General features: G+C 51.7%; 9 protein-coding genes across 9 annotated transcripts; 5 read left to right on the top strand and 4 right to left on the bottom strand.

Moving 5' to 3' along the window:
- Positions 1-31: 31 nt before the first annotated feature.
- VC83_08821 (uncharacterized protein) lies at positions 32-1,846 on the top strand (the record flags this gene model as incomplete). The annotated part of the gene is made up of 1 exon (XM_024472364.1): positions 32-1,846. One exon carries the CDS (start codon positions 32-34, stop codon positions 1,844-1,846), a length of 1,815 nt encoding a protein of 604 aa, XP_024319966.1.
- Positions 1,847-2,325: 479 nt separating this feature from the next.
- VC83_08820 (uncharacterized protein) lies at positions 2,326-3,398 on the top strand. Its single transcript, XM_024472363.1, has 3 exons — positions 2,326-2,590; positions 2,682-2,763; positions 2,827-3,398. The coding sequence occupies exons 1-3, from the start codon at positions 2,551-2,553 to the stop codon at positions 3,266-3,268; spliced, it is 564 nt and encodes a 187-aa protein (XP_024319967.1). The 5' UTR covers positions 2,326-2,550; the 3' UTR covers positions 3,269-3,398.
- VC83_08819 (uncharacterized protein) lies at positions 3,388-5,324 on the bottom strand. The gene is made up of 2 exons (XM_024472362.1): positions 4,631-5,324; positions 3,388-4,583 (listed from the first exon to the last, which is right to left on the bottom strand). Exons 1-2 carry the CDS (start codon positions 5,010-5,012, stop codon positions 3,604-3,606), a joined length of 1,362 nt encoding a protein of 453 aa, XP_024319988.1. The 5' UTR covers positions 5,013-5,324; the 3' UTR covers positions 3,388-3,603.
- CDC8 (Thymidylate kinase) lies at positions 5,325-6,344 on the top strand. The gene is made up of 3 exons (XM_024472361.1): positions 5,325-5,640; positions 5,715-5,823; positions 5,885-6,344. Exons 1-3 carry the CDS (start codon positions 5,499-5,501, stop codon positions 6,321-6,323), a joined length of 690 nt encoding a protein of 229 aa, XP_024319987.1. The 5' UTR covers positions 5,325-5,498; the 3' UTR covers positions 6,324-6,344.
- On the bottom strand, positions 6,345-7,830 carry GCH1 (GTP cyclohydrolase 1). Its single transcript, XM_024472360.1, has 3 exons — positions 7,359-7,830; positions 6,996-7,300; positions 6,345-6,939 (listed from the first exon to the last, which is right to left on the bottom strand). The coding sequence occupies exons 1-3, from the start codon at positions 7,774-7,776 to the stop codon at positions 6,631-6,633; spliced, it is 1,032 nt and encodes a 343-aa protein (XP_024319984.1). The 5' UTR covers positions 7,777-7,830; the 3' UTR covers positions 6,345-6,630.
- A 972-nt stretch (positions 7,831-8,802) lies between these two features.
- Positions 8,803-10,079, top strand: VC83_08816 (uncharacterized protein; the record flags this gene model as incomplete). The annotated part of the gene is made up of 3 exons (XM_024472359.1): positions 8,803-8,847; positions 8,898-9,380; positions 9,442-10,079. The coding sequence occupies 3 exons, from the start codon at positions 8,803-8,805 to the stop codon at positions 9,832-9,834; spliced, it is 921 nt and encodes a 306-aa protein (XP_024319931.1). The 3' UTR covers positions 9,835-10,079.
- Positions 10,080-10,877: 798 nt separating this feature from the next.
- On the bottom strand, positions 10,878-13,309 carry VC83_08815 (uncharacterized protein). Its single transcript, XM_024472358.1, has 4 exons — positions 12,520-13,309; positions 11,970-12,459; positions 11,302-11,894; positions 10,878-11,240 (listed from the first exon to the last, which is right to left on the bottom strand). Exons 1-4 carry the CDS (start codon positions 12,895-12,897, stop codon positions 11,157-11,159), a joined length of 1,545 nt encoding a protein of 514 aa, XP_024319986.1. The 5' UTR covers positions 12,898-13,309; the 3' UTR covers positions 10,878-11,156.
- A 3,393-nt stretch (positions 13,310-16,702) lies between these two features.
- Positions 16,703-19,123, bottom strand: VC83_08814 (uncharacterized protein; the record flags this gene model as incomplete). The annotated part of the gene is made up of 1 exon (XM_024472357.1): positions 16,703-19,123. The coding sequence occupies one exon, from the start codon at positions 19,121-19,123 to the stop codon at positions 17,153-17,155; it is 1,971 nt and encodes a 656-aa protein (XP_024319985.1). The 3' UTR covers positions 16,703-17,152.
- Positions 19,124-19,497: 374 nt separating this feature from the next.
- Positions 19,498-21,421, top strand: VC83_08813 (uncharacterized protein). Its single transcript, XM_024472356.1, has 2 exons — positions 19,498-19,960; positions 20,031-21,421. Exons 1-2 carry the CDS (start codon positions 19,582-19,584, stop codon positions 21,242-21,244), a joined length of 1,593 nt encoding a protein of 530 aa, XP_024319981.1. The 5' UTR covers positions 19,498-19,581; the 3' UTR covers positions 21,245-21,421.
- Positions 21,422-21,545: the final 124 nt, after the last annotated feature.

The raw sequence follows: 21,545 nt of genomic DNA, 5'->3' as shown, positions 1-21,545 counted from the left end.
AGACGTCATTCGTGAAGCAGTGCAGGTTATCATGGCGCCAGATAAGCCGCTCCCGTTCTCCTCGGAGTTTAAAACTGCAGAAGAATATGTGGATTCCTTGCTGGATTTCGCGACCACATCTACACTATTCCAGACCCTGTGTGGCGGGGTCCATATCCTCGACTTCTTTACCAGAAAACCCGGGCTCTACGAATCTGTGATCCCAGAAGAATGGCACTCATGGCTTTCAAATTGCAGTTCCATGGAATTACTCGACGCGCTCATACGAGACGACCTGGATAATGTGTCAGGCCCGAGTCCCAGTCTTATAAAATACATCAAAGACATTCGGAAACACTCTCTGCAACGGCAGTATGCCCCGAGGAAGCTCAAACAGAGCAAGTTGCCCAGGAATGTTGCTGTGGGAATGGTTCCCAAGAAAATCCACGAGGTCACCAACTTCGCAGACTACGTGGACCGTCTCGCCGAAGACGTTGCTGTACAAACGAACAAGAATATTACTCATTACATAGATTTTGGCAGCGGACAGAACTACCTTGGCCGGGCTCTGGCGAATCCGCCTTATAACAAACACATCATTGCAGTGGAGGGCCGGGAAATCAATATCACCGGGGCGAAGAATATGGATATATTTACGAGCCTCGCAGAGAGAGAGGTTGTAATGCGGAACAAGAAGATATATCGGCAGCAGATGGACGATGACATGTCACAGGATACGCAAAAGGAGAAGGAGGAAAGGATAGCTGCAAAGTCCCAGACTATATCAACGGAGAATGGGGCTGATTTCAGACCATATAGGGACCTTGCGACTATATATACGAGTGGAGAAGGCCAAGGGTCTATTCAATACGTCGAACAGCGCTTGAATCATGGAGATCTTTCGGAAGTTATCCCTCAAATTGATCATGTGGAGGTAGAGTCGAATCTCGCTGCTTCTGTTGCTGCCCTTGGGCTTGACGATGGTAGCAATCACCAAAGGCAATGCGGAGGAGGCATTGTTAAAAAGAGCCTTATGACAATATCCATTCACTCTTGCGGAAACCTTTCACATCACGGCATCCGCTCGCTCCTTTTAAACCCGTCGGTAAACGCAGTAGCAATTGTTGGCTGCTGCTATAACCTCCTTACCGAGCGCCTTGGGCCACCCACTTTCAAGAATCCCATCCTACGCCCAAATCTCCAGGCGGTGAACGCCCGCACGGCCCGTGAGTCGGCAACATTCGATCCGCATGGCTACCCGATGAGTGAGCGAGTCGGGACCCATAATGGAGACGGAATCCGCCTGAACATTACTGCTCGCATGATGGCTGTTCAGGCGCCGCAGAACTGGACTGAGAAGGAAAGTGATGCTTTCTTTACACGCCATTACTACAGAGCGTTGCTGCAGAAGGTGTTTCTTGATACTGGCGTCGTTGGCGCAGCACCGCCACCTCATGACAGTGGAGATGCTGGGTCGGAGTCACCGAAGACTGACCGCACAGATCCAGTGATTATTGGCTCGTTACGGAAAGGATGCTATGTGTCTTTCGTGGATTACGTTAAGGGTGCTGTTGAGAAGCTTACGCGCGATCCTGTCCGCGGAAAGGAGATTGCAGAGAAAATGGGGACTTTGACAGATGAAGACATCGAAGTATATGCAAAGAAGTACGGCCCTAGGAAGAAGGAGCTCAGCATAATGTGGAGTCTCATGGCTTTCAGTGCTGGAGTTGTCGAGAGCTTGATAGTCACTGACAGATGGCTGTTCCTGAGGGAGCATCCAAAGTTGGTGAAGGACTGCTGGGTTGAAGCCGTTTTCGACTACAAGCAGAGTCCTAGAAATTTGGTAGTGGTTGGTATTAAGAGATAAAATCTAATGCTATCTATCACCATTGATACTTGCTGAAACGTTTATAATTTTTTTGATAAATTGTGCTGACAGGACCCCACTATTTCGACGTGCATGGAAAATTTGTTTCCTGAGATCCTCCTCCAAAAGACGTGGTCTCCAAAACACCGTTGTTATTCACAGAACGGATACAAGAGAATATGGAGAGTGGTAATTGCATGACATTAAAGCTATGTAGATATACAACTGCAAAAGGGAATTTAGATGTAGTTCATAAAATGAAACTGACTCAAGAATAGAGTTCCTTGGTCGGAGATTAACGACAGAACAATCTGCTCTCAGAACAAAGATAGACACCTCAATGACATAACGCCAAAGTGGTATCAATACATCGCCGCTGCCCTATCCTCAGAATGACGGCAAAGCGATGTTTTGCTGTTCGTTGAAGAGAGAAGAAAGAATCCCAAGCCTCCGCCGAGAATTTCAAACATACCACCGCCTCCGAAGCGACAATCACGTGATATTGAAATGGCCCTAAGTTTCCGGCCAATCACACCGGAGATATTTCAATCGTCACTGGTCGGGTCCTCGGTAACAGTTGATATCGGGAATTCTCGAGCATCCTACTGCGTGTTGATTGGAGTCCTATACCACACGGCACAACTCTCCTTTGCCATTGTCCGATTGAAGCTGCAACGCGAACCCGAATCATCAATTGAGTCACAATGCTTGCGCAGAGAGCTACGCAGCAGGCGCTGAGGCGCTGTACGTGATTCCCCGGTCCAACGCAATGACGATGCTACGTCCCGGCATCAGACGGACGCATGGAAACAGCTGCTAACAGAACTCCCATTAGTTGCCCAGCGCTCGGTGATCTCCCAAGCGGCATCCAAGAACGTCGCCGCGCCACTCTCCCTCACATCCCAGATCCAGACTCGGTACGCCCATTCCCACCCGTCCTCCGCGGGCCCCCAGCTCCTCCCCTGCTAACACACCCACAGCCCCGTCGCAACGCAAAAGCTCACCCCCGCCGACTCCTACAAGATCCTCGTCGAGCAGCGCCGCCTCCGCCCCGTCTCCCCGCATCTGGGCATCTATCGCCCGCAAATCACATGGTACGCGTCGATGTTCAACCGCATCACGGGCGCCGTGCTGTCGGGGACCTTTTACCTCTTCGGGATCGGGTACCTTGCGGCGCCGGTGCTGGGGCTAAACCTGGGTTCTGCGTCGTTGGCGGCTGGGTTTGCGGCATGGCCTATTGTCGCGCAGGTTGCGACGAAGCTGTTTTTCTCGGTGCCGTTTACGTTCCATGCGTTTAATGGGGTTAGGCATTTGGTGTGGGATACGGGACGCCAGTTCACGAATAAGGCGGTTATTAAGACGGGGTGGACTGTGATTGGTTTGACTGCTGCGTCGAGCTTGTACCTTTCTCTCTTTGTTTAAGGGGTGTGTAGAGGGGGGTTACATTGATCGTGGGATTGATCGTTGGGGGATGGAGTTGCCTGTATCAAGATAAAGAACAGATTGTGGAATAAAATACTTATTGAATATAATTCGGGTGCCTTTGGACGAAGCAATGGAGTGAACGGTGCATCTTCCGGGACGTGAACGTAAATATTTTGGGTGTATTACGGAAGAGACTAGCATTATATTTCCATCCGGCCCTCATCCCCCTATCCCTATTTCTGCCTGTATCAAAGTGCTTTTTGCACCATTGCCCTCAAACTCCGTACGCCATTACATGCTTATCCGCCCTACTCTAACGTTTCCTTGCCCAATCATGATCGACACTCCAGAATCGCCTTCTCAAGCTTATGGTCGCCAAGCTTACTGATCTGGTCACCGATGATGGGCCCCACGAACTCTTCCACCTGTGCTGACAGCTCCTCAATACCGTTGCCATTCCCATTCGCCAGGACCGCTGCGTCCTCCTCCAGAGTCCTAACCGCCTTCATCAGGGCACCAACGACCATCTCCGCATCGAGGGGACTCTCGGTCTGTCCTTTGGCCAACACTGAGTTATAGGCTTTCAGATTCGGGATGATAAGCATGCGCACCGACTCCGGACCACCCACCGCGACCAAACCACTGATGGCGCCGTAGTGTTGGTCGAGCGGCTTCTTGGGGTTAAGGAAGTACTTGAGAACAGTACGTGCCAGACGCGGCTTGAGCTGCTGACTCGACTTGGCGTACTTCTTCGCGATATGCCCGAGGAGGGACGCGGAGAACTCGCGAAGCTTGTAGTGGTCCTTGACCTCCACAGGGGTGGCATTCGTGAGACCACGACCGACGAGGCATGTAAGTACGGAGGAGCAGAGGGTTGTGGTGTAAGGGTCGATGAAGAGACGCTCGTTTCTTGTGAGCGCAGAGGCAAGCTCCATCATAGTTTGCAAGACGAAGATGTTCTTTGTGTTATGTGTCACCTTCTCAGCAATGAACTGCACAAAGTACGGCACGAGTTGCTGGAGGGATTCGTCGTTTTCGACGCTGGCGAGAGCGGCGACACGGAGGCGGACGACGTCGTCATCCGGGTCGGTGTCGAGGATGGCGGTGCGGATCTTCTCAAAGTAGAGCATCAACTCTTTGGAGAGGATGTGCTTGACTTGTGGCTTGAAGCCGACATTGTCGTTGCCCGTTAGAGCGGTCAGGGTGGGGTTGGCGTTTGCGCCCTTGGGGACCAGCTCTTGTGTTCTTGCTTCAGCGGTTGTGGGATTCTGGGGTATTGAAGGCTGGACTCCTTCCACAGCGAGCCAGTGTGCTGTTTTTTGTCAGAATGTTGTATAAATTGCAGAATGAATAACATACCAGTGAATGAAATGTCCCTTGGCACTTTGGGCAAGGGCGCATTAATGAGCTTCTCAAAATCCACCTCCTCATCTTCAATATAGAATAGTGGTTGTCCAGGGCCCAGCGAAGCTTCTCCAAATCTGAGAGGTCGAGTGGATTCGTAGCCATATAGAGGCTCAACGTCCAACACCTTCAAGGCTTGTGATATATCCTGCGTTCCCAGCACAGTCCGTTTCCCCTGCTGCATAAATCGCGTCGCTTCCACAATAACCTGGCCCACACGATATTCAACTTCCTGTGATAGTGCCCTCACGGCCTCTTCACCCAGTTGTGATATTCCGACGGACTCTGCGACATCGCGAACGTTGTCGGCGTTCCACACAAGTTTCTGGTCCGCCATGTTGAAGGAAGTAAAGGCGACTGGCTACGTAGGTAGCCAAGCCTCTCGAGAGGATCTTTCAGCGTCTTTCTGAGGATAAAGACTCCTCGATCCTTGTTCTTGTTGAATGTGATCGTTGATGTAATAGCACGCGACAAGTCGTTGGCGCAAGTCGGAATATTCCAGCGGTGGTGAAGTGATGGTGGCTCCGCGATGATTCCACGAAATAGAACTTGACTGCGATCCTATCGCAATATCAAATACCTTCTAGGTTCTCATTTCTCAGTAACTGTTGTAAAACCGTATTATGACGACAATTGAGTATGATCGCAATCAACCGTTTGGAGGTGAGTTGAAGCTGGCCGACGACAAGGCTGAGATCGCAACGGCAGCGCACTAGTGGCAATCGCGTCGCCCTCCCGGTGGGCGGTACTTTACGCGAATGGCCAGCCGCAAGCATGTAACATGCGGATACATACTGGCCAAACACACGTATAAGCCCAAACCATGGAAGCGATAGACGCCAAAGGGCGTGGGCCCTTTATTGTGGTGGAGGGGTTGGATCGGTCGGGGAAAACGACGCAGACAAAGAGGATCGAGGCTGCGCTTGTGGGTGAAGGTTATAAAGTCAAGCTTCGGCGCTTTCCTGGTAAATTCACTTCCCTTCAGCCTGCCTGCCGTTTCGGCCCTTTTATCTCCTGGGGTACTAACAATTGCTTATAGATAGAACTACTGTTATTGGGGAAATGATAAATAATTATCTACAAAGTAAATCTGATCTGGAAGATCACGTTATCCACCTCCTTTTCTCAGCAAACAGATGGGAGCTTGCGTATGTTTGCTTTCCCATGGGTCATGGCTTGTGGTTCTGGTAGATTCTAACAAAATCACAGGAAGCAGATTGAGAAGGATATAGCAGATGGATATACCGTCATCTGTGACCGTTATTACTACTCTGGAGTGGTATACAGTGCAGCAAAATCCAATCCACAGCTGTCATTACCATGGGCTCGGGAGCCGGAAGTGGGCCTTCCAAGACCGGACCTAGTCATATTCTTGGACTTGGAACCGGAGGTTGCAGAGGAGAGGGGCGGCTACGGGGATGAGAAATATGAGAAGAGAGAGATGCAGGAGAAGGTTAGGAAACTATTCCATGCTTTGAATGACTCTGAGGAGGAGGAGGCTTCGGATATGGTCATATATGACGCAGGGAAGTCGCTAGAGGAGGTGACAAAGGACGTCCTTCAGTCTGTTAGTTCTGTTAGCCTGGCTGTCAAGCAAGGACTTCACCCGGAGCTTAGAAAGGTTGGAAAGTGGAAACGTGAACATTGATGAGTAACACATAGCTGCACCATTCGATGATGTGCAACAAATTGCAATTGTGAACATTTGTGACAAGCCGTCTATACTGCCGACCTATCCACACTATGCCTCCATGTAAATACACATTCTGTGCCGAAGACAACGCAATGTATGGCGTTAAGACCAAGAAACGCCGCTCCTGTGCTAGGTGTTGAAGACCGCAAACACTCGTAATCCTAAAACGCCCGCAAAGTAATAGCCCGAGATTTTCAGACATCCACCAATTCCAACATGCTGATACCAAAAAATGTCCCCCCGCCCTCCGATGAAGAACATATCACCGCCTGTTCAGGCCGAGGAGGCTGAAGAACTCATTCCTCGTCTTCTCGCGCTTCTCGACGCAGCCGAGGACGCAGCTGGTAATTGTAGTCGCGGAGGTCTTCTCGACGCCTCTCATAACCATGCATAAATGGCTGCTTTCCATCACTACCGCCACACCTTGTGGCTTCAAGATGTCCATAATTGCGTGAGCGACGTCCTTGGTCAAGCGCTCTTGGACTTGTAGTCTGCGGGAGAACATGTCGGCGATGCGGGGGAGCTTCGAAATCCCAATAACGTCTCTATCTGGAATATAGCCAATGTGCATCTGATTAATTGGTTAGCTGTCTGCTGTGGCTGATGGAACTTGGTTGGACAACAAACCTTGCCTGTGAAAGGTACCAGGTGATGCTCGCAGAGAGAGAAGACTTCAATGTCCTTGACAATGACAAACTCGTTGTGGCCCTCGTTGAAAACGGCATCATTGACAATCGTCTTGATGTTCTCCTGGTACCCCTTCGTGAAGAACAGCATGGCCTTCGCATATCGATCCGGTGTCCCGAGTAGGCCCTCGCGGTTCGGGTCCTCACCGATGCACTCAAGAATAGTACGGACGGCACCAGCAATCTTTGCCTGGCGCTCCAATGCCTTATCCGGTGATTCCTCCAAGCGTGTCACCGTTCCAATACCTGAGAACAGCGTTAGTGACAATCCACTGGCTGGAATATATACGGTGGCGTAATTTACTCGGCTTGCTCAATCCCTCAAAATCAATGCCCGGACTTGGGGACCTGGTCTCGGATTCGAGCTCCTCAGGTGGCGACACGGCATCTCTGGGATCTCTCGGGGCCTTGCCGATACTGTTGCGGCGTTTCCTGGCCTTGCGACGGCGGCGTCTCTTGCTGGACTCATCACTCTTCACTTTGCCTCCCAACACCCCATTGGGAGTTGGTCCGCGCGAGATTTCTGCGGGAGTGACAGGCGCAGAATTTGGCAAGACCCGTCTTTCAGGGTTGGCAGTCAGTTTTACCATGTTTGCTTGAGATGGCATGGTAATAGATGGGCGAGGGAGGAGAAAGAAAGAAAGAATTGAAGAGGGAATGAATGGTAATGGTGGGCGAGGCCGGAGTGGAAATTTATCTATATGACGACCCCGCGGGGACATTTTGGCAAGGCTAACGTCGGACTCAGATTCCGGGGGTCCACACCCACTTTTACTATGCTGCACTGATAGAACCCAGTACTAAAAAGTCAGTTACAGTGCGATTTGGTGCAGTAGTCGCAGTAGTCGGGATCGCCTCTCCGATAATCTTTTGAAGCGTGGGGTTTACGAGTAATTTACTGGTTTAACACTGGTTTAACGCTGGCTTACACTGGTTTAACGCTGGCTTACACTGGTTTAACGCTGGCTTACACTGGTTTAACGCCGGCTTACACTGGTTTAACGCAGGCTTACACTGGTTTAACACTGGCTTACACTGGCTTAACACTGGCTTACACTGGTTTAACGCTGGCTTACACTGGTTTAACACTGGCTTAACACTGGCTTAACACTGGCTTAACACTGGCTTACACTGGCTTAACACTGGCTTAACACTGGCTTAACACTGGCTTAACGCTGGCTTACACTGGCTTAACACTGGCTTACACTGGTTTAACGCCGGCTTACACTGGTTTAACGCTGGCTTACACTGGTTTAACGACTCAGGTACCGCGACTTCTCTGCGCTTGCTTGGGTCGCCTTGTGTTACATGTACTGTACTGTACTGTACTGTATTGTATTGTATTGTACGTACGTACCACTGTCAAACCCTGGAGCTACTTTGCTACTTACTGTACCTTGTCAGCCTCGTCCTTTGACTCCTTTGATTGGTCCTAATCCAACAAACATCTTTCCTTCCCAGTTCATCCATCTCATCCACGCATCCACGCATCCACGCATCCACGGCACCCATCGACGTGACCACTATTCGACTCATCGGCCTCTTCTCAACACGTACAGATCGCGTCACAGCTTGCGCCTGCCTCTCTACCATCTCCAGCGTCAAAGTCAAATCTGGATACAATTCACCGAACGCGCGAGGCCCGGCGCCCGTCGACGTAACATCCAAACACCCAAACACCCAAACACCCATCCACCCTCACCCTCCTCACCACCACCACCACCACAACAGCCTCACCTCACCTCACAATGGCGACCTCACCCCCCTACGCCCCCCAATACGGCGGCACCTCCGTCTCCCCCCCCTACCCCTCCCACACCCCCCTCCCCCCCAAACGCCGCAGCACCGACCACGCCCCCCCCCCAAACGCCGCAAGCCCTCCACAACCTCCACCCACTCCGCCCACCCCCTCCGCCAAACCTCCTTCCCCCCCGACGGCCTCAACCGCGCCTACTCCGCCGACGCGCGCTCCCCCTCAGCAGACGCCACAAGCATGGTCTCCAGCAGCGTCGTGTCCAAGCCGCCCAAGAAACGGGGACGGAAAGGGAAAGGGGGGGCAGATGAGGGGAGTCTTGTTGGGGGAGGGAGCACGGCGATGTCGATGGCGTCGGGGGAGAGACAGAGGGAGGGGACCAGGGGGGCGAGTCCGGAAGATGATGATGAGGAGGTGGGGACGTTGGATGTGGCGCTTGTGGCGCGCACGAATGAGGAGAAGGAGAAGGAGAAGTATTATCGTGCGTTGTTGGTTGGGGCGCTGGATCCGGATCAGTATGCGAGGTATGAGAGGTGGAGGTCTAGCAAGCTTGCTGATGCTGTGGTGCGACGGGTGAGTTTATTTGTTTACCTCCCCCATCCTTGCGGTTTGCTGACTTTGGACCCATTTGCAGCTCGTGAACCAGACGCTTTCCCAATCCGTCCCGAGTAACGTCGTTATGGCCGTTAAATCCGTGACCAAAGTTTTCGCAGGCGAGCTGATCGAGCGCGCCCGCAAGATCCAAACGCAATGGCTTGCTGCCTCAGCGGAATCCCAGATCGATGACCCTGAAGCGCGCGGCGCCGCGCCCGTCGACACCAGCAAGGACGTCCAGCTCTGGGAGGCGAATAAGGAAGAAGAAAGGCGCGGTCCGTTGACAGCGGAGCACTTGCGCGAGGCGCTACGGAGGTATAAAGCTGAGAGGGCCGGGGGGCTGGTGGGGTTGATGGGCTTGGATCGGGGGCAGCATTCGACGGGGGCGGATCGGTTTGGGTTGAAGGCGAGGGGGAGGAGGTTGCTTGGGTAGGGAGGCAGGTGGGGATGGGATGGGGATGAGGGGCGTTTAATGCATGCATTTGCGGAGTTTGGGATGAGGAGAGCAAGGAGGAGGCTGGGCGTGGTCGGTGTATCATATCAATCGCGTATTTGAGAGCGAATAATTCGGGGGTTTGGGCTGTATGTTTATAATATAGGTTTGCAGAGGTTGGCGCCCTGGAAAGGCAGCGAGAAATGGGTATCACAAGGGTATTTTACCCAAATGCATGACTGTCTTCTTCAGAAATTCATATGCTAGAGACTCTAATTGTTCCCGTTGACCGAATCTATTTGTTTTCGGCGCTTCCAGTGCAGCATAGTAATAATATGCATCCATAAACTACACGTCATGTAGTTCGAACCTTTAAGTCCCTCTCCTTCTCACTCGAGCCAAACTCCATCAGTCTGAGCCTCACAGCTTCCTTAAAGGCATCAGCTCAGCCAACACTACTACTGGGACCACTCATTCCCATCAATTGCGGGGTTGGATGCAATCTTATGTCTCGCCGCATTGAGCCTATCTGCGCGTCAGAAAGCGCGTCAACGGTGTTTTGGAGAAGAGATGGATGGCGACACCGCGGTGACGAGAAAAAGGGGGGTCACGAGAAGACGGTGCTGTGACGAGAAAAGGGGCGGTGATGAGAAGAGCATCTCGCCGCCTATGTACTTTCGCAATGCTGTATGATGATAGCTTTAAGCAGAAATTCCTGCTTCTGCCAGCGCACTTCTTGATCATTATATGTCTCAAGTGCTGCCTTCGCCTTTGACAATAGACTCCCCATCTTTGATGCTTTTGTATTCTACCAATGATAGACGAGCTGTTCATGCCTCGACTCACAAACAAGCACAAGCTCCAGCTTCGTAGCGTTCTGCCTCCCCGCAAAGGGGTACTCGAGTAGACTGGCTTCAGGACCTGCATATCTCAAAAACAGCTTCATCTTGGTACACACGTCAATTGTCTCTCTAGCGTCTCTCTCTCCCAGCGCTATCTAACGAGAACCAGCACCACCACCAGCCTCAAGCCCAGCAGTATCTAACCCCTCGCATCCCATGCTGCTACCGAAAATGCAGATGCATCCCAAATCCAAGCCCATCGCGGGTTAACAGGAAAGTATAGTAGTATCAACCCCACCACATGCAGAAAATCCCCCTTTCTATCCCCCCTTTCTCTAGTATCATAGTCGTCATAATCCATCGTATTCGCCCCGCCGTACTCGCCGTCGAGGGTGTCGTTCAGTCATAGAAACAAAAAAATGGGTAAAAAGTTGACCACAACTCGGGTCATAATCAAATCCAGCCCATCAGGCAGGTTGCTTAGAAGACCGTCCCGTCACTAATAATCATGATCGGCGGCTCCTTGGTATTCGGTCTTGTGACCTCCGCGATTTCGCGACCACCCTGTTTAACTGTCAGTTTTTTGTACATAGGGAAATCAATCGGTTGTTCAGGAAAGACATACCTTCCAGCTACCCGCCTCCAGCATCTGCGCCAGGGACAGGGCATCCTCCCCACTCAAGCCCAGCTCGGTATTCACCTTCGCGAGCAGCATGTCCAGGAAGCCCACCGTGACCGCGCGCCACTCCACAACCACATCATCGCTCGCCTCAAACATCGGCACGACCTCCATACACTTCTGCCCATTACGATCCGCCTCAGCCGAGAAACCCTCAAGTCCCCTCTTCATCTGCTCCGACTTGAGCGTCAACACACCGGTATCGATGAAGAGTCCCCCGTTGCGGTACTCGGGGAGCCCGGTCATGAGTTCCGTGCCCGCGAAGTGGATGTGCATCAGCACGGACATGGGCTGCATGAGGGAGTAGCAGAGCCACTGCGTCAATTTGTGGAATGGGACGATGGTTTCCCACTCGGCACTATTCGATTCGCGCGGCATGGAAGAGAGGGGCCAGGCGTCGCCGAGGCTGACTCCGTCGACTACTGTGCGGGAGGCGGGCCAAATGGGTCCGAGCCCGTCCATGAGCACGTGCCACAGAGTCGGGAGGGGAACGATGGGGACGGAGGAGATTTGGGTGGTTGGGTGGGAAATCAGGTAATCTGGAGAAGTTAGTAATAGCTCTGTTTAGTGTATTGTGGCTGCGGGAAGTTGGGCGACATAGTGGACGGCCTTACCAATGATGTTTCCTGGTCGTGAATCATCACCGAAGTACCGGCGGTTTTCCAGAGCCTTGGAGAGGCGGATTAGGAGGTTCGCGCGGCCATCGAGGCCAGCGATCGGGTTCTGTGAGGTGACCTGGAGGCCCTTGCCCATGGTCTCAACTGTGAGACGCCTCAGTCCGTCGGAATCGACTCGGAATGGCTGGTCTGGGTCACTGGAGAACATGCCCGTCTTGAACATTTCCAAGCTCGCGACAGCAAGGCCCTCGCTCCTGCTGTAGATCTTGCCATTCTCCTTCGATTTGTAAGACCAAGCAGTGCCTGCTCCGGCGTCGAGAAGCACAGAAACTAGGAATAGGTCGAGAAGGCGGCGGGTCCGCTCAGACGTGTCGACAGAGCTGGGCCATGACTGTAAAAGATGTGTAACCCTATCTTTCCCGCCGACATTAAAATGTTGCCAGCGTCCATGAGGGGGAATCGTAGAATAGTGCGGTGCAAAGTCTCGCTGTATGGTGGTTAGTTGCGATCTTGTAGAGCGCGAGGTGCGGGGTCAGAGGAAGAGTACCTTGATGATTGAAACAACGAAAGCCACCGAATCGTCAAACTTGGACATGTCGACCTCGAAATGGTTTAAATCATTATCCAGTGCCTTCTCCAGTAACACTGAGCATCGTGCCCTGACTGACCCGATGCTGCGCAGGTATGCCGCCGGGTCGACGAGTGGATCTGGAGCTTTAGGCATTGGGATCTGAGGACGATGCGACGACGGGGCGGATGTTGTTGGAGATAATGGAGTCGGTCCCGACCTAGTTGGTGGTGACGAGCGTTTTCCAGTCGGAGATTGAAGTGAGGAACTTGAGGAGGCGAGTGAAGCTGAGCGTTCACTTAGAGATGGCTTGGAAGATGTCCTCCTGTTGGACGAGCTCTTGCTGAAGATACGCATCTTATCGGGTGCTGTTGGGTTGATAAGGGGTTTTTGGTGGTGGGGTCGGGGAACAGTAGTAGAAGACGTAAATGTGCGGGAAATACACAAGTTGATCGCTGAATAATACAAAGCGAAGATGAACAGATTGATCTGATCTATAGAAAGATTAATGCGCTTTCGATTTGCTGTCAGATGTTGTTTTGTTGACGTGCTCGAGAAACAAATGTCGTATTGGTGGTGTGGATTGTTAGAGTGGCGATGGATGCAAGTGAAACCACAATCGCAATTGGAAGAGAAGGTGGCAAAAAGAAGGCAAACAATAGACAAGCTTCCGAGTAAATAAATATCGAAAGGTAAGCCTCGTCCAAGCAGAATATACAGCGGATAACTCTCGAAATATGTCTGAGAGATTGTTGTTTTTTGTTTTTTGGGGGGGGGGGGGGGGGGGGGGGGGGCAAAAACGGGTAGGAGATGGGGGTGTGTTGGTTGTTGTGAGCGTTTCTCAGAGCGAGGTAGGAGAACTAAGTTATCCGTCCAAATAGCAGTAGCTTTGGTGGATCGAGCCATGTAACCAAACAATCAACGATGGTAAGGCGCGCAGTGGTTATACTCGTACTTTGGATTAATAGATGTATGTAGGGTGATGATCGTCGCCACCCCAGTAGTAGAGTAGTCCAATAAAAACCCGAGTAATGAATGTTATGCTGCTATGAACGTCGTCGGATTTATACATTATATAATGACGCCGAATGGTCAACATACGAAGCTGTTAATTGATGCTAATGGGTGGCATACAAAATATTAATGTAGATTATTAATGTAGATTATTATTTTTGTTATTATTAACTGATAAGTGATTATTTCTCGCAACTTTTAAAACAGCGTTGAGAAGAGAGCGGAGAGCGGAGAGGGGAGAGCGGAGAGCGGAGAGAGGAGAGAGGAGAGAGGAGAGACGATCAACGAGAAATATATTTTCACAGCTCAACCAAGACGGAAATATATGCCGTTTACTCGTTCCACCACGCAAGTAACAAGCTGGCCAGGGTCAGCTCGATTGTCTACTACGCTCCGTAAGTCTTCCCGCAGGTCGGCCCACACAGTCCATTATCCACAGTTATGGCTGGTTGACGAATTACAGAGGCAAGAAATACGCCCTGGACTTGCAACTAGAGACAGCCTAGAGGAGGAGGAGCCAGAGCGGCATTTCTCTAAGAGGGTTCCAGCTCCAAATAGCATAAACATGATTGCAAATATTGCATATATTGCATATATTAGAATAGGTTTAGGTTAAGCCACGGACAGGCTACCCTAAAATTGGCCTTTCTCTCTATAGTTAGTGCAATCACGTGCGTGTATGAAACGCAAGTCCACATTAGGTTTGGCATGCAATTGAAACTACGCTAGTAGAGATGTTGCAAGGGTGTCGGATATCTTTCCTCTTTCGGTATGCAATCATGTCATGCAATTGTAGCTACGCAACGGGGAAACGACGGAGAGATCCTTCCACTACCACGGCCAGGCTCAGAGATGGGACGTTTTCTTCTTGCGATTCTTCTCAAATGGTCGTCGGGAGGGTCGGCAGAGACGGCCTGATCCTAGACATCACAAAGTACGAACTCGAGTAGCGTTATGGGCCCATCAGGTTCGTGCGCAGGCCACGATGCAGGTACCGTAGCCACAGGACTGGCAACGACATGGATGCTGCAGCGCACTGCCCCGACCCGTCCCAGCATCGCCACGGCAACCATCTCCCATCGTCGGCCCATCCGAGATACCTCTTAGAGATGCCTCTTCGGGCTGCCTTTTAGACAGGATGCAAAGGAGCACGGGCACAACACGGCGTGAACCATGCCCTGCCTCGCTTTATCTCAAACCTGGTGCTAAGGCAGCTCTTGGAGCGATGGTGGCGAGTTGTTGTGCTGTGGCGTTGGAGGAGGCGGCGGGCGGCGGCGGTGTGATCTGCAAGGTTGTGTCTTGGTACTGTGGGCGTGGGGGGTCCAGGCGTAATGGGGATTTGCTTTTTCGGTTTGGGCGTGGTGAGTGCGTGATGTGGCGAGGGGGAAGGGGGTGAGGCGTTTGGGTTGGGGGTGGTAGGTTATGGAGAGGTGAGTGGGTGAGTGGGGACAGATAGCTTCCAATTGCTTCCTATATATTGACGATAGTGTATGAATCTACGTAATGTAGTATGTAGTCCTATCCTCCGTATACCCCAATACTATAACGTAAGTGAGGTAAATCCCCCACCAACTTCAGATAATTGTAAATAACTCAACAATGAATCGTCGCGAACACCTGGGTATTACTAAATGTGAAACCTTAATAGCCTAAGCAGTATTAGATGTCAAATCTAGGAAGTACAAGAGCGCATATCACGCTGAGAAAGTGCTAGGGTTACCTAAGAGTTCCGTGACGCGTCGTGTTAACGGAGGTTTGACACGCTCTCAAGCCCGCCAGCAACAGCAGAGTTTGTCAGGCGCACAAGAGGTGATACCTCTGAAGTGGATTAAGAACCTAACAATCAGTGGTTATTCTCTAGGGCATCGGTTGTTAAAGGAAATAGCTAAAGAAATCCAGTTGCACTGGTCACTTTGACGACGCGACCAAACTCACTTCTGCCCTAACCACGATTCTCCCTTGGTTACCACTAGGTATAGCGATTCATAAAACGGCATCCCCATCTACAGGTTGTCATTAGACGATGGATCGAAACCGTTCGCATAGATGGTGTTACAAAACCAGTGCTTAAAGCATGGTTTGACACGTACACCAAGGTCGTTTTAACAGTTAGGAATTAGGCAAGAAAATACATATAACATAGACGAATCCGGATTTTCGATTAGGACAATGGAATCTACTCGAATTATACTTAATTCAACGCTTCGTACAAAGCTTTAAGCACATCCTAGCCGTTAGGAATCGGTTTTAATAGTCAAGTGTATTTACGTAGATAGAACGATCCTTCCGCCCCTTAGGTCTTTAAGGGCAAGAACGTTCTCTAATCATGGATTCCACCTATAGTCATTAACTAGTGGTTCTTCTCTGCAAATACGAAAGGTTAGACAAGCAATCTCTATAGGTTAAAGTGGTTAAAACGCATCTTTAAGCCAACAACACACGTGAAAGCAGACGGTTATCTTATATGTGATGGCCACGACTTACATATTAGCGGAAGTTTCATTACACATTGCATGTAGAGCTGCATCACATTGCTAATTCTTCCTCCTTATACATCGCATTTATTACAACCATTAGATGTTGAAATATTTAGCCTGCTAAAAAAGCATCTTACAGCAGCGCTCTCCCCACTCAACCAAGCGTAACTTAGGCGCATACAGAAGTATGAATGGATGGAGGCGTACATATAGGCGCGGCTTGATGTATGCAATCATCAGAACATGAAGTTAGCGTACCGTGGTGCTAGCTTGTTTCCATTTAATCCCTAGCGAGTGTTACGTATGCTGGTTAATGATGACCTCTAGATGGGACGTACCGCAAATGAACTCCTTAATAGCGACAATTAATGATGGTGGTGTGCCATCAACACTAGTGCGGACATACATCCAAAAACTCACAGTTGCGTCAGAGCATTGTCTACCAACTTGAATGCCAACAACTTGCGATCGATTATGAAGCAACGTACAGTCCGTACGAAGGGTAAAAGGGTTGTACTAAAGGGTCATTTTCACATTACTACGCAAGAATTATGTGATGTGGTGATGGAGGCGGAAAAAGCGACACAAGACCTCACTAAGAAAAAGCGCAAAGCAAACGACAAGCGCACATCCCTAGACACTGAGATTGACGAGTATATTGAAGAAGGAACAGGGGAACAATCTCAGAGTGACAGCGGGTCATGTATCGTTGTTGATTGTAGTTAAATTTACAGTTTTGTTGCGTCGTCTTCAGAAATCCACCGCGTTACCCAGTCCCCCCCGCATTACACCGTCACTTACGTTATGCCTTCCAAGATATGCAGTCCCGCCGCGAGATCCAGATCTCGACTCTGTCTGGAGAAATTGTGTGTACTCCTCCCATATGTGCTTTTGTCAAATATCTGACTGAAAATCCCAGATCCCCAAACTCCTTCTACCCAGTCAAACTCTTAGGGTATCCCAGATGTCGGCATCAGAGGAGCCAATGTCGTAACGTCGTATCAACCCAAACTCCAACCCACCTTCAACTTTCCGACAAGCTTTCCAGCCATCCCATCACACTGCAGTACCATCGCCCCCCCTACGCTTTCTCTCCGAACAAAAGCCAACGGGACCCGGCATCACCGCCTCGGCTCCCCCAGCAATCCCCTGCCTCTCTCCTCCCTCTTCACCCGCCGACTCGGACCCGGGGCCATCTCGACCCACTTTCCGTCCTTTGTCCACGTGCCCCCCTTAGTATAATCCAACGTCTCGGTCCCCTGCATGAACGCAAAGCGGAAATACTCGTTCACGTCCAGACCCGGCTGGCGCTCCCACATGAAGCCGCGGCCGTTGCGGGGCTCGTCGTCGACGAAGCCGCGGAAGCGCTCGACGTCGTTGACGAGGATGCTGATGCCGTCGAAGGAGGTCTCGAGGTCGGGCCAGGTGAAGGTGATGTTGGAGTTGCTGGTTGTGGCGCTGGCGAGTTTGATGGCGGGGGGGAGGAGGGTGGGGAGTTTGGAGTTGTGTTGGGCGTCGTCGAGGAGGGCGGCGTCAGTTTGGAGGAGAGAGTCGAAGCCCCACCGCGCGATACCGTTGATGAAGAGGCCGAGGAGGATGCCTTGGTAGAGCAGGCTGGGGCGGGTTTGCATGCTTGTTCCGGGAATGAGGAGGATGGCAAGGATGTAGTGGTGGATGCGCAGGTTTAGGCCGGGGATGCAGATGCAGATGATGATTCCGAGGATGATGACGGCGTAGAAACTGAGATAGCGGAGCAGGCGGCCTTCGAGGCGGAAGTTCCAGATTTGTTGTACGACTATGGCGATGAGGATAATGGCGATGAAGGCGAGAGCTGCTTTGGCGCCGGGCTGCTGCTCGAGGTCGTGGGGGGTTAGGCGCTGGATGGGGATGAAGTCGAAGGTGTAGTTTGTGAGGGATCCGACCCAGCAGCCGCCGAGCCAGAGGATGGTTTTCTCGACCTGCGCGGTGAGGCCGCGGAGGGTGCGGCAGATTGAGAAGGTGTAGAACACGAAAGCGACAAACATAGCTGGGAGGAACCTGGAGACGAGAATCTGGAGAAGGTCGAGGATGCTACTATGCGTAGGGGGGTCGGAGACGAGGCCCACGTGAATAAAGATGGTGGTGAAGATGGTGAAGAAGAAAACCGAGGGAGAGGTGACGAAGAGGCTCAGTATCGAGGTGTAAATGACGGATACGGCAAGGATGGGCCATCTCATGTCTTTCGCCAAGCAGGTAATATCGGGCTGGAAGACGAAGGAGAGCGGGAAGTGCGAGTCAAAGCCTATGCTCTTGATGCCGTTGCTTTGGGAGCTGGTAAAGGAGCTCGCTGCGCCATTCTTACTGACCACTCCGCAGCCGCCTTCGCTGTCGGTGATAACACCAGCGTGGATGGCAGCTTGGCAGAGGAACGAGTCGCCGCGATAAGTGGCCCTCGGGTCCTTTGAGGTATCCTCTGGGGGTCCACCGATGACCAAAGAAGCGTAATTTATTTCTTGGGTGCCAACAGCTCGCGGATTGAGCACTTTGTAACCCGCACAGGAGGCAGGGCAACGGAAGGCGAGGCTCGTCCCCTCAAAAGGACGGCAGTCAGATCCTTGGAGGCCACATGAGTTACCAGAACTCCAGAACGTAGCGCCGCAGTCGATAGACACAGGCTGGCCATAAGACCCTATGTCAGCGGCCAGGCTGGAGCATCGTAGCATCAATCCAAAGGTGAGACCCCAGCAGAGATAGAAGAATAAGAGAAGGGCCAGCCTTGCCTTCTTCTTTGGCACGTAAGTGTCCAGGAACCGGATGGGGGCTTCCTGGATTTTCGGAAACAATGGCTTGATATGCCGTCGTCGCGGAGGCAGTGGTCCTTTCGTCCATCTTGCCACAGCCTTGGAGTACCGTTGAACTCTGGTCGGAATCCACGGATACTTGCGGTAGGTTCCATCTTCCTGTATGAATCGTGGGGCAGACAAGTCGGAGCCGGATGCTGTTGTATCTGTATGTGGACGTGGCCGTTGCAGAGATTCAGTTGATGTCCTTATCCCCGCACCTGACGCCGGAAGCGCGGCTTCTTCGTCGCTGAGTCTATCAGCCATCGCCATGTCGTTTGGTACTGGAAACTGGGCAAGTTACTATCACCTTGGCTAGCTACTCACCACCGACTATATGATGCTTCGGTCGCCGAAGCTCGACTCCATGGAAGTGTAGGCATCCCCTACCTTTATACGTCGATGATCGATTAGCTGATGTACAGCATACAGTAATACTGGGTGCAGTCGTTGAGTTGCTTGCGTCCAGGTGGAGTAGAGACTAGAGTACTCTAGTCAGGGATGCCATGCGGGAGGATGGGAAACATGGTTGGGTTTCATAACTTAGCCCACAGTTATGTTCACAGTAGTCACAGTAGCGCATTGGCGCTGTCACGTAGGCCTATCAGGAACGATGCGGGTAAACTCAGGACCAACGACCATCAACCACTGCATTTTTAGCGTCATCGCACCCCCAGAATATTTCGAATATTTTATATCAAACGCCCCGTTCATGAAGATCTGTCCGGCGTATGCAAGGCTGTGCAACAACAACTCGGGCCTTCGTGACACAGTACTCAGTACTGACCTGCGGGCCGAAGATCGTTACTGGCTTTCGAAGCAAGGGACTAAAAGCTTACACGAATTCTCCAACGTCGTCACAGACGGTCGAAATGGGTGTCGGAGGGTTGGATCAGCCGTTTTTCACGCTCCACGATGAAACCAGCGTTGATGCTGCGCCCTCAGATCCTCGTCACGCAAGACTTGGCCGTATCTCAGTGAAGGCCCGGAGGACTCTCGACACGCCGAACTTCCTCGCCCTCACTTCACGTGGTGTCGTCCCCCATATCAGCCCAGATGTAGTAGGGGAGCAGACAGAGTTTGCCGGCGTCTATACCGCGATTGAAGACTGTAAGTACAAGTCGGCCTATTCAAAATAAGGCGAGTGTCACGTGTCCATACAGGGCCTGATGAGGTTTAGATGTCGAAAAGGCAACGAGAGGAGGCGTGCCTCCAATCATGAGGATGCCAGCTCGGAATAACACGCCGCTTCACTGCTTCACTGCTTTACCACCTTCCCTCATCACCGTTATGTCGCCACGCCGCTCACCGGCTGTCAGCTCACCCCAGGGCAACCCAGACAGCGGCCTTTCTATATTCACCTCCACCGGTTTCCAGTCTCTCAGCTCGCGGCGCTATGCAGAGTATGCAAATTACATTAAGCCAGACATCACTATTGCTCTAGGAGATTTGCCATATGGGCCAATGCCAGGCAAGAAGCGGGCCTCTAAAATGTCTGAAAGGACTTCGATGTGGGTTGACAAATTCCTCTCCGAACTATCAAAGTCCCCCGAGTCACCGAATGCACCGGCAACAGCCGTCTTTGTGCCAATCTTGACAAGAGACTATCAATCTCAGTTTGAGTATATCGATCATATTTCCGGGGACCTCGCCCCCTCGCTCTCCGGCCTAGCATTCTACTCCTCCTCCCTCCTCCCAGACCTCCCGCAAACCCCCTCTCTCAACCGCCTCGTCCGCCTCTCTCTCGACGAGCCCTCCTCCCCACATGAGATCCTCCGCCAGATCTCGCTCGGTATGGACGTCTTCACCATCCCATACCTCACCTTCGCAACGGATTCCGGGCTCGCCCTAACCTACGAATTTCCCCGCCCGTCAGCCCCTGACTCCTCAAACCCCTCCGTCGAGGGCACATCCCTCCAACCCCTCGCCATTGATCTCTTCTCCCCGGCCTACTCCACCGCCGTTACCCCGCTCATCCCCACCTGCACATGCTACGCCTGCACATCCCACCACCGGGCGTACATCCAGCACCTCCTCAGCGCAAAAGAGATGCTCGCCTGGACGCTCCTTGCACTCCACAACCACCACTCCACCTCGACGTTCTTTGCTGCTGTTAGGAAGTCCATCACCGCTGGTACATTTGAGGCAGATAGGGAAGTGTTTGAGCGGACTTATGAGACCGAGCTCCCTGGGGCTACGGGACATAAGCCCAGGGCGAGAGGGTACCATTTTAAGAGCGGTGCTGCGGAGCCGAAGCGGAATAAGCCAGCTTGGGGGGCGTTGAGGGAGGGGGTGGGCGCGACGACGCAGACGCCGCCGTTAATGCCAGATGAGGATGCGAAGACGTTGGATGAGAAGGGGTTTGCTGAGGATTTGGCTGATAGGCCGGAGTGATTGGATTATGAAAAGTAGATGTTAGATATTAATATGCAATTCTAGCATGCAAACTTGTATTATCATGGTTGAATATTATGAGGTGCGGTATGGCTGACAATATATTTTGTGATGGGTATTTATTTTGAAGATAATAAATAAAATGATTTGGATGTTATTGCTAGTAGGTTGGTATATTCGATTATTGGTGGATAGTAAATGCTGGAGACGTTATTCTGCCGGCTTTCTACACCGGCCCATAGCTGTTTCCACCGCCTTTAACTACACCAAATCAAATGGCGACTTTCGATAATGCCGATAA

The sequence above is a fragment of the Pseudogymnoascus destructans genome (assembly GCF_001641265.1).
Source record: "Pseudogymnoascus destructans isolate 20631-21 unplaced genomic scaffold scaffold_32, whole genome shotgun sequence".
Lineage (NCBI taxonomy): Eukaryota > Fungi > Ascomycota > Leotiomycetes > Thelebolales > Thelebolaceae > Pseudogymnoascus > Pseudogymnoascus destructans.
Note: the sequence above shows the minus strand (reverse complement) of the source record. Positions and strands in the feature narration are given on the sequence as shown.

Excerpts from the sequence above, each read along its gene's own strand:
- VC83_08815 (XM_024472358.1), bottom strand. The coding sequence starts at position 12,897 with ATGCGTATCTTCAGCAAGAGCTCGTCCAACAGGAGGACATCTTCCAAG. Across the intron at positions 12,460-12,519 it reads TCGTTGTTTCAATCATCAAG|CGAGACTTTGCACCGCACTA; the intron begins GTACTCTTCCTC and ends ACCACCATACAG. Across the intron at positions 11,895-11,969 it reads ACGACCAGGAAACATCATTG|ATTACCTGATTTCCCACCCA; the intron begins GTAAGGCCGTCC and ends TAACTTCTCCAG.
- VC83_08819 (XM_024472362.1), bottom strand. The coding sequence starts at position 5,012 with ATGGCGGACCAGAAACTTGTGTGGAACGCCGACAACGTTCGCGATGTC. Across the intron at positions 4,584-4,630 it reads AAGGGACATTTCATTCACTG|CACACTGGCTCGCTGTGGAA; the intron begins GTATGTTATTCA and ends GACAAAAAACAG.
- GCH1 (XM_024472360.1), bottom strand. The coding sequence starts at position 7,776 with ATGTCCCCGCGGGGTCGTCATATAGATAAATTTCCACTCCGGCCTCGC. Across the intron at positions 7,301-7,358 it reads TGAGGGATTGAGCAAGCCGA|GTATTGGAACGGTGACACGC; the intron begins GTAAATTACGCC and ends CGCTGTTCTCAG. Across the intron at positions 6,940-6,995 it reads TGGTACCTTTCACAGGCAAG|ATGCACATTGGCTATATTCC; the intron begins GTTTGTTGTCCA and ends CCAATTAATCAG.
- CDC8 (XM_024472361.1), top strand. The coding sequence starts at position 5,499 with ATGGAAGCGATAGACGCCAAAGGGCGTGGGCCCTTTATTGTGGTGGAG. Across the intron at positions 5,641-5,714 it reads CAAGCTTCGGCGCTTTCCTG|ATAGAACTACTGTTATTGGG; the intron begins GTAAATTCACTT and ends AATTGCTTATAG. Across the intron at positions 5,824-5,884 it reads GCAAACAGATGGGAGCTTGC|GAAGCAGATTGAGAAGGATA; the intron begins GTATGTTTGCTT and ends ACAAAATCACAG.
- VC83_08813 (XM_024472356.1), top strand. The coding sequence starts at position 19,582 with ATGCAAGGCTGTGCAACAACAACTCGGGCCTTCGTGACACAGTACTCA. Across the intron at positions 19,961-20,030 it reads CTATACCGCGATTGAAGACT|ATGTCGAAAAGGCAACGAGA; the intron begins GTAAGTACAAGT and ends GATGAGGTTTAG.
- VC83_08820 (XM_024472363.1), top strand. The coding sequence starts at position 2,551 with ATGCTTGCGCAGAGAGCTACGCAGCAGGCGCTGAGGCGCT. Across the intron at positions 2,591-2,681 it reads GCAGCAGGCGCTGAGGCGCT|TTGCCCAGCGCTCGGTGATC; the intron begins GTACGTGATTCC and ends AACTCCCATTAG. Across the intron at positions 2,764-2,826 it reads ACATCCCAGATCCAGACTCG|CCCCGTCGCAACGCAAAAGC; the intron begins GTACGCCCATTC and ends ACACACCCACAG.